The sequence below is a fragment of the Thamnophis elegans genome, chromosome 15 (genome assembly GCF_009769535.1).
Source record: "Thamnophis elegans isolate rThaEle1 chromosome 15, rThaEle1.pri, whole genome shotgun sequence".
Lineage (NCBI taxonomy): Eukaryota > Metazoa > Chordata > Lepidosauria > Squamata > Colubridae > Thamnophis > Thamnophis elegans.
In genome coordinates this window covers 22,302,238-22,312,610 of record NC_045555.1, presented here as the reverse complement: position 1 = coordinate 22,312,610, position 10,373 = coordinate 22,302,238, and the positions used below count along the sequence as shown (strand labels likewise).

Below are 10,373 nucleotides of genomic sequence, written 5' to 3'. Positions count from 1 at the left end.
TTTGTTTTTCAAGAAGAGGAAAAAAAGTGCCAGCAGCCTCCTGCATATTTTCCTCTGAGTAGTGATAGTTAATAAGGAGGTAGAGATAAGTCTGACTTGAAAAAATAACTCGATGTGGCTTATTCCAACTATGTTGGAAAATTGTTACTCCCAATTAAAAGAAGAAAAGAAACCCAGGACCTTAGAATAAAGTTCTAAAGGTTTGAATGGTGTAAACATTCCAAAGACAACACACAAAAAAATATTCTTTTCAAATGACATTTCCTGAAAAAAAATAGATTTTGAAAACAAGGCAAGGATGGGTAACAGTGCTCTACTTTCCTATGTGTACAGGTAGTCCTTGACTTATGGCCACCATTGAGCCCAATGTTTCCGTTGCTAAGCAAGGCCCTTGTTAAGTGAGCCGCTTCCCATCTTATGACCTTTCTCGCCACAATTATTAAGTGAATCGCCACAGCTGAGCCATGTGGTCGTTAAACGAATCTGGCTTCCCCCATTGCCTTTTGCTTGTCGGAAGCCACTCGGAAAGTTATCAAAGGTGACGGCAGTGCAACTGTCATGAGTACATGCCAGTTGCCAAGCCTTCAAATTTTGATCAGGTGACCATGGCAATGGTCCCAGGTCACTTCTTTCAGTAACTCCAGTCACTAAATGGATGGTTATAAGTCGAGGGCTACCTGTATGGCTAATGTACAAATCAAGATTTTTGCTCCCACCTTCCATCCATCTACAAATTCTAGAAACTGGGTTAAAGTGATTTTTTTTTGAAGACTAGAGGAAAAAACACAAGAAGGGTCTGTTGTGGATAAAATAACTTACGTCGTTTGCAGCCACATTTTTTAATCCTTTTGGGGTCTGTGATGTCATCGTGACATGCCTTGCAATAAAAGTAGGCCCTGGAGCGGAGGGAGAAGAGAGATAAAACTGACACTTCTCTTAATTCATACAAATGAAATTAGTTCTACATTTTCTCTCCGTGGAAAGTGCTGAATTAATAAAACATGCCAGCCTTAATTTCCTTTAATCTTTTGAAAGGTTTGGACGTTTAAGGAAGGGGATGTTTGCTACAAGACAATTAATTCCCAACCCCAGCTTGGGTGATTTGAGTTCATGCTTCTTCTTTTAATAAATTTAACTTGAACATAATGGTGGTGAATGGTTCACGAATGTGACACAACAGATCGGTTCGTTGGGCTTTCATCTGGGAAAGAAGCATCCACGTGGACTTTTTTTTAAAAAAATCCAAACTTACAAAAGAGGACGGGGAAAATATTCCTGGCAGAGAAACTGCACTTTCAAAGGCCTCTGATTTTTATTTTTTTATGTTTTTTCTTTTTCTTTTTTAAAGACCAGACAAATGCAGAAGACTATTTGTTCCACTTAGTTTCACAGGGTTTCATGGTCTGAAAGGATTCAAATACAGTTGTGGAAGAAATACAGAACAAAAGTATTTATGACTGAAATTGCATTGCCTCTGCAGCTGAATACAGATTATCAGAGACGGAAGAGTCCTCAGAGGTCTTCTCCCCCTGGTCAAGCAGGAGACCCTAGACCCGTGATCGCGAACCCATGGCATGTGTGCCGGAAGTGGCATGCAGAGGCATCTCTCTCTGGGCACATGAGCCATTGTCTGTTGCTCTTCTGTGTTCTGACGTGCTGGCCAGCTGGTCTTCACACCCACGGGAGCTGGAAACCAGAAGAGGAGCTGCCCGGTGTGCATGCATGTGCCGAGTAGTTGATCTTCCAGTTTCCAGTGTGCGCATGTGCACTGGCCACCTGGTCTTTCAGTTTCTGGCACACATGCACGCATGAAGACCAGCTGGCCAGTGCACATGCACATGCCAGAAACTGGAAGATCATCTTCCCAGCACGCGCATGTGCTCTGAGCAGCTACTGTTCTGGTTTCCAGCACATATGCACATGCACACACTTCCATTTTGGTACTTGGTGCTGAAAAGTCTTGCCAACACTGCCCAAGACCATTCCAGAGAAGTGGTTGTCCAATCTCTTCTTTAAAATTTCCACTGATGATGGCTTAGATTAAGAATGCTCTCTGGACTGGTGAAAATTTCTGCTGAACGCAGTTAAGAGAACTGCATATATTCTCTAGCCTTCACAAAATATTTTTAAAATAGGCTGTGGGAAGTGAAAGGACTCTTAAGAACAACTTTCCAAAGGTAGGGTTAGTGAAACTTGGGGAAGGGGAAAAAATAGTGATTCCAGCTATTGCCAATCAAGAACATTTCATTTAGTCAATTTTGATTTATCAACTTGTTACATAATTGTGTTATACTGAGCTTAAACTGAATAACTTTCTTCCAGATGTTGAAAATCTTTCTGCTTTTGTCCACTAATAAAGTTTCAATTGCCTATATTTTGAGGAGGGGAAAGGAGGGAATTCAGACTGTGTTAGTAATCACACTAAAAATGTCTGTTATGGCAAGAAAGGGATATAAATCAAGAAAGGAATTGAAAATAATGTTCTTTGCATCCCAAAACTAAATGTAAATCTGTAAGAATTTGAAATAGGCATGCATTTCTGGTTGCTCGCATCTCTAAAATCGGAAACTATTTAATTTTTTTTTAAAAAAAAAAACCAGAATTAAATGTATAAATACACGGGATGATTTGTTAACATCACAAACAATGATGCTAAAATGATCAGCAATCAAATTGTCTATCTTACAAGGAACGTAATGCACACAGAAGTCTTAAAAAGTAAATTGTATGCTAAAAACAAGGGACACAGCAGATTATAAATGGAAAATGGATTCTTTCTCTCTCTCGTTCTCCTTTTAAGGAAGTATCAATCAATAAATTCAATTTATTGCAGCTTAATACCAGTACAGATTATGAACAAATAAAATTTCACACAGAGTTAAGTACATTTGTAAAATAACCTGACTGAGTGATTGATTGATTGATTGATAGAAGTATATGATTCAACCTTTATATTGAAAGTAGGTACTTTACATTAAATGATACAAAAGGTGTAGAATTCATTGTCTAATCTTGAATTGCTCTGATAGGCTTTCCCATCTGAATTACAATTAGTCCTAGACTAGAATTCCCTAGTAAGACCACACCTGGAATACTGCAACTGATTTTGGTCATCATACTACAAAATGATGCTGAGATTTTGCAAAAAGTTCAAAGAGTGACTAAGATGATCAAAGGCCTGGAGACTAAAACATATGAAGAACGACTGCAGGATTTAAGCTTGGCTAGTCTAAAGAAAAGAAGAATTAGGGGTGACATGTATTCCAGTATTTGAGGGGATGTCGTAAAGAAGAGGGGGTCAAATTATTCTCCAAAACACCAGAAGGCAAGACAAAATACAATGGATGGAAATTAATCAATTCCAGCAACCTGGAATTAAGGAGAACTTCCTAACAGTGGGGACAATTAACCAGTGGAACAGCTTGCCTTCAGAAGTTGTGGGTGCTCCATCACTGGAGGTTTTTAAGAAGAGACTGGACAGTTATCTGAAATGGTACAGGTTCTCCTGCTTGAGCAGGGCCCTGGACTAGAAGACCTCCAAAATCCCTTCCAGCTCATTCATTCTATTCATATGGATACCATGTACCATGAATGTCTTCAGATTTCTCTAATTCCTTCCCACATGTAAGAATCTAGAGTTGGTCTTTCATTACCAACAAATGCTTCTAAAAGTTGAGCAAGCCCTTCAATTCATGTCAAATTCTTCATCGCTCTTATCACATCACATCCGTCCGCAGCCGTGAGATGGGTAAAGCTTCCAAAATGCATTGTGGACCATGATGATAGAAGTACAGAATGACCCAATATTTACCTTTTCACTTCTTTGGCGTCGCTTGCAATGAAGAATCCTAGCGTACCCTCTTGAATTTTCACATGATTTCCAGGGTTGATCAATATTCTGCCCAGTGAAATGGAACAAAATGACAAAACAGGAATAAAAAAAAAAGAGAAACACTGTCAGGGCACACTACTTTTGTGCTGTGAAACCAAATTCATTATTTCTCACTGCTCCGTTATAGGGGGCCCATTAGTTTGGCAAATCCAAAAGAAAACAAAATGAAGGCCAATAGAAGCCATTTTTTTAAAATTAAAGGTTTCAAAATAGGAGCTCTATTGAAACACCGAGGCAGAAAACACATTTCATTCGTATCACCAAAGTCTTTATCTTGCAACTTTGCTTGAGGCCCGAGGGACTTCAGTTAGGGGTAGAAAGGGGGACAAATACACAGAAAGCTTTGATTTTGTTTTTTGCTCTGCGTTCAAAGTTAACAAAATTGTTATGAGTGATGCAAAGAAAAATGATTCCTGTGGTAAGTATCTGCTCGGAAAAGCCTCACTCTTCTGGCAGTTTAGCCCTTTGTGTCAATTTCTGTTGAAGTGGGGTATTATTAATGGGCCCCCTATCACTGTCTATTACATGAGTTATAGTGTAGTACATACATATATATATATATACTCAGGGGGAATGGTACAAGACAACCATTTACGATTGCTAAAGAAAACATAAAACCGGGTATGGTGGTTAATCATTTCTCCATCCCAAAGCCCCTTTCTCAGACTGTTGTCAATGAATCAAAATAAGTTACTCATCCTTGCTAGAAAAATAAAATCAACTGCATTTCAAGATTTAGACTACTCTCATTGGACTGACTTCTGCGTTTATGGTATACGCTCTTCAACAGGAACAATGACTTTAGCCAAACCAATTCACATTTTTAACAGAGCCTGGCCCAGGTCTTAGACCCTGCCTTTGGGAGAGGGTGACCATGGTCTGCCATCCATGAAGTACTTAACATCTGTAAATCTGAAAGTTTTTGGTAACTAGTTACAGGTTTCACCCATTGAGTGTTGAATGTTCTATCAGTTCCAACATGGGAAAGTGTAATGTCTACAAGGATGGAAGTGAATGCATCAACCACATATTACATGGCTGTATATGCTCATTCTGCAAGAAATCCCACCCAATGGAGCACATTTATTGTTTACTGGGTTTTGTTTTCCTTTGTCACCCTCTTAGAATAAGGATTTCCAACCTTGGCAGCTTTAAGACTTGAGGACTTCAATTCTCAGAAGTTTGTCTGGGGAATTCTACAAGTTGGAGTCCACAAGTCTTAAAATTGTCAAGGTTGGAGAACCCTTAGAAAACTTTGGTAGTTCGACAGATCAAAAATGTAATCAACAAATATGTAATGTGGAATACATTGTAGGGATGTGCCTGGTCTCTATTTAGTGAATGTAAATACTTTCAAAGGAGATTTTTTTTAAAAAGGAACTAAATGATTCTATGTTCCATGTGCATCTTTTCATGACCTGATCCTGCCCCAAATATCTACACAGTTTTTATTTTAATGGAACACACCCTACAAAAGAAGGGAGGGAGAATTTTCATGGTTTCAAAAAGCACAAGGTTAATTTAGCTCAACAAAATACTTTTACAAGTGAATTCACAAAATTTGGTTTTTCTTCCTGGAAAACCATGGGCCTGGGCCCGTGATGGAGAACCTATGGCAAGCCTGCTCAAAGTGGCATGTGAAGCCATGTCGCCCCCGGCATGCACAACCTTGCCTGTTTGTCTTCTGCATTTCTGGCACGCATGTGCACATGGCGATCAGCTGTCCTTCACATGCACGGCAGTGCCAAAAACAGGGGTACACATGTGTGCCAGAACCCATCAGTTCAGCTTTTCCGGAGCACGATCCTTTGTGCATGCGGCAGTGCTGAAAACCAGCATGCGTGCTGGCCAATTGATCATTGGGTGCGCATGCATGCTAGAACCCAGACGTTTGGCTTTTCTGGAGCGTGGCCCTGACGAGCATGTGTGCACACAAAGTTTCCACGTGACCTATTTGGCACTTGCCATCACTGGCTAGGCAATTTCTTTTTATCTTGTAATGCCGTGATCCAAGATAATGATTTACACCAGGGGTGTCCAAACTTGGCAAGTTTAAGAGATACTGGCTGGAAAATTCTGGGACTTGAAGTCCTCTGGTCTTAAGTTTGGAGACCTCTGGTTTACACAGTCATGACAGTTATGGGTTGTTGTAATTTGTTTGTGTTGCTGAAAAAGCCAAATCTCTTGCCATTTCTATTTCCTAGGACTAAACACACTTCAAAAGTGTGCTTTCCATCTTGCATCACTCTGGGTTTCATTAAAGCAGACCATCGTTTTTTTTCCAGCATGAATTAGTGTAACGCCTAAAGCATCAGTTTCTGCTTTTTAAGCGAATGTTGATGCCGCAAGAAAGAAGGGATACTCAAAGGAGTAGCAGAGAGGTGGATCACTTGTGTGAGGTCTGAGGGATGTCCTCCCAATCCTTTTCAAAGCATTTTGATAATACCAATAAAGGAGAATATTTGTAGCTCAAGGTTGAAATGAGGGATCCTTGGTGCTCTCTGAGCTTGGTTGTTTTCTTGCAGACGTTTCATCACCCAAACTTGGTAACATCATCAGTGATAGTCAGACTAACACTGATGATGTTACCTAGTTGGTTAATGAAACGTCTGCAAGAAAACAACCAAGCTCAGAGAGCACCAAGGATCCCTCATTTTGAAAATGTTCATTTTCAAAGCAGTTTTACAGAGCTTCTAAGGGAAATTCAATTGTCTCTCTCACTCTCTGTCCACAATTTCATCGTTAGAAGAGAGTTAACATGCATGCAATGTTTGTAGGAAATGAAGACTGCCACGATTAGAATCAATTGGGACTTGGTAGTAAAACATATTTTCAGGGAATGAGACAGTGAAAGCACATATATATGAACACAAACAGTGCGAGATACACAGGTACAGCTTTCTGGCATTATCTTTGAGAGCCAATGGTATTCGTCTGGAAATATTTGAAGGGCACGTAAGAGATTTTTGCAGGAAAAAGCTGTGGTTAGATATAATGCTGTTAAGTGGAAACTGTTTTCAGATTTACCACAAGGCCTAACATATCCAGCATCTGCACTTATTGTGTTGGAGAAAAATAAATGGCATTAATTGGAGAAACTCCACTTCTCCTTCCTAGATTGATAATGACTAGATAGTTTCAATACCTGGGGAACCCATCTAATTCCTGATCAAAACCTCTTTTACAACTTCCTTGATTATTGCTAAGGCAATTAGCAATCATTGTGGATAATGTAAAAGAGGTGGCTTTTTTCTCTCTCTCTCTATTAAGCAGCTAAATTTGAGTTGCCATTGAATTGAATCTGAATTTTATTTTAAAATCTAGAAGTTCTTTCTTTACCTGTTTTTGTGATTGTTGAAATGTAGCAAAATGTTACGATTTTTAATTTGTTTTAGAAGATAAGCCAAAGATCAAAAAGAGCAAAAATGTGATTTAGAAGACAGGACGATTCTGAGTTTAACAATTATTAGCATATATTTGAGTAAAAGAACACATGATGATGATTATTATTACAGCCAATCAGATGTTCAGACTGGATATGGCATTATTTACCACCTTTCCAGTCCTTCCTGAGGACCTGAGATAGGCAAATGTGGATGTTGGATGGTGTGAAAGCGTCAGAGGATGGAAACTGTTCCGAGTGAAGCTGCCTTTTGCAATTGACTGATGGTGACTTTGTCAGTGCCAATGGTGTTCAAGCGGTGCTCCAATTTTTTTGCCATTATTAAAATAAGAGCTGCCATGGCGCAGTGGTTGGAATACAATATTGCAGGCTAATTCTGCCAACTGCCAGCAGTTTGATCCTGACCGATTCAAAGTTGACTCAGCCTTCCATTCTTCCGAGGTCGATCAAATGAGAACCCAGATTGTTAAGGTTGACAACTGCTTAAACTGCTTAGAAATGGCTGTAAAACACTGTAAAGTGCTACATAAGTCTAAGTGTTATTGCTTAGTGCTATTGTTGATCAATATTGAGGTCATAATCAGTTTGGTGTGGTGGTTTAGGCACCAACCTGGAAACTGGGAATATGTGAGTTCTAGTCTCACCTGAAGCGCAAAGCCATCTGGATAATTTGGGGCCAGTCCTTCTTTCTCAGTCCTAGGAAGGAGAAGGTGGCCAGAGCAAACTACTTTTGAAAAGCTTTACCCAAACAATTGCAGGGACTTAGTGGCCAAGAGTCAATACTGACTTGAAGGGAATTATTATTGTTGTTGTTGAAACAAAACACCAGGGGCTTGATTGTTCATAAGACAATCAAAATCTGGGTGCTTTAGGCCTGGCAGACATCATAAATAGCAAAAGGTATGCTGGAGCAGATTTCCTGAATTTAAACCATATTTTAAAAAATAAGTGATGAAAAGATTCAAAACCTATCAGGAATTCAGGGAGACTAGCAAATCATACCCAGAGTGGAAGTTCCGACATTTTGGCTGGACACCAAAGAGCAAAATCTAAGCTTGAGAGCAGGAAATAGATCCTCTCTGATAATTTGTCCCATACAATTGCTAAATTGTAAGTTGTATTGAAAATTTCAGATATCATACCGCTCAATATCAGAGGGGCATTTCTATCCCTGAATTTTATATCCGAGTACTCGTCATTTCATTATTATGTTCCATATTTCCTCGAAAATAAGACCTCCCTGGATAATAAGCCCAATTGGGCTTTTAAGTGCATGTGCTAAAATAAGCCCTCCCCTGAAAATAAGCCCTCCCCAAAAACATTGCAACACAGCAGCAGCCATGAGGTGACCATGCTCGCCACCTCCTGCACCTCAAAAATAATAAGACCTCCCCAAAAATAAGGCCAAGTGTTTATTTTGGGGGTCAAAAGAAAATAAGACCCTTTCTTATTTTCGGGGAAACACAGTTTGTATTCTCTTTTCATTTTCTCCTGGAGACAGTGACTTTCACATAAAAGTATCTGTACTGTTGTTTCCAGTTATTTTTTTTTAGTTAATTGTTCTCGATGGGGGAAAACTATAAGCTTGATAGTTCCTCTATTTTTATTATTCAGTATTCTCCCATTGTAATATGACTTTTAATATGCAATGCAATCCACATTTCAGTTTTATTTTGCCTGTTTATAATGAATAATGAATTAATGTTGATTATAAATCCAGGTTTCAATTTTTTTTATTTGTTCCTCCATGGAACATTGATGGCCATTTTTAAAAACAATGCCAAATTAACATAATACTAAAATACTAAAAGTGGCATTTAATTAAACAGCAGGCAAAATTCACATTTTTCCTTCTAGCCTGAAGTAATATTTTCAGTTTTTTCATGTTAAATATTAATTCAAATGAACTTCAGTAGGATCAGAATTAATGGTATGATTGATCAGAAAGCTAAACTTGAACTGACATTCTTCTATCACCCAACTTAATGTGGCTCTCATTGTAGGATAATTGAGGATAATTATATGGCATAAAATCCATATTATTATAATTAAAAAAACTGGTCTAAGACAACCCAATGAATACTTATTTGCTAATAACTAGCATTTAGACCAGCAGGAATTCTGGGAGTTGAAATCCACACATTTTAAAATTGCTGAGATTATGGAACACTGATTTAGGACAAGGGGCCTTATTTATAAGGCAGTGGATATTATGTTGTCCCATGAAATCATAAAATTTCAGTAGAACTATACCTTGCCTTAGTTAAATCTTAGATAAATCTGAACCATTGCTACGTTAGTGAAAATAAAGCTTCTAGTTCTATGGGTCAAATTACATCTTACATTAAGCACAGAATATACCATTGATTCTTACATCTGAAGGGCGGTGTTGTGGTTCAGAGGTTAAGATGTTGGGCTTGTCAGCTGGAAAACTGACAGCCCGGGTTCAAGACCTAAGTGCCACATGACCGGTGAGCTCCTATCCTCCCCCCAGCTCCTGCTAACCTAGCAGTTTGAAAACATGCAAATGTGAATGGATAAATAGGTACCACTTAGATGGGAAGGTAACAATGCTCCATGATGTCATGCTGGCTGCATGACTGAAGAAATCTCTTTGGCCATTGAGGGGAGTACCACCTCCTATAGTCAGCAACAACTAGCGGAGTAAAATCCTCAGGGATTCCTTACTTCTGTAGTAGGATTCCTAGATTGTAACCTTCGTAAACACAGGGGACAGGATCTCATTGCTTGCATCATTTTGACCCAAACAGTGTAATTGCACTGGCATTGCAATGCAATGGTATAAATCTGCTTTCTTCATTCTGACCAATCCTTCCTTACCCTCAAAAGTGGCATTGCAGGGAAAGAAACTTCTCAGCATTTGACTTATGTAGTTTGTTTCCTGGACATTTTTTTAAAAAATCCATAATTCCTAAAGGATTTATTCATAATCAACATCCACAAAGGAGATCAAATTTCCGAAAACAAGTTGTGGGGCTGGATAAAATTAAGATTTTTTTTTAAAAAAAGAAATATATTCTTATAATAGTTCTGATGTGTCTCTCAACTTTGGTCAGT

General features: G+C 38.8%; 1 protein-coding gene across 1 annotated transcript in view; it reads right to left on the bottom strand.

The window, feature by feature from the left end:
• Positions 1-748: 748 nt before the first annotated feature.
• LOC116518724 (calcium-activated potassium channel subunit alpha-1-like) overlaps positions 749-10,373 on the bottom strand; it is a 354,617-nt gene continuing 344,992 nt past the window's right edge. The window contains exons 17-19 of the mRNA XM_032232239.1: positions 3,812-3,898; positions 820-896; positions 749-771 (exon numbers count right to left, since the gene is read on the bottom strand). Of these exons, the coding sequence (XP_032088130.1) occupies positions 749-771; positions 820-896; positions 3,812-3,898 (187 nt within the window). The remainder of the gene's footprint in view (positions 772-819; positions 897-3,811; positions 3,899-10,373) is intronic.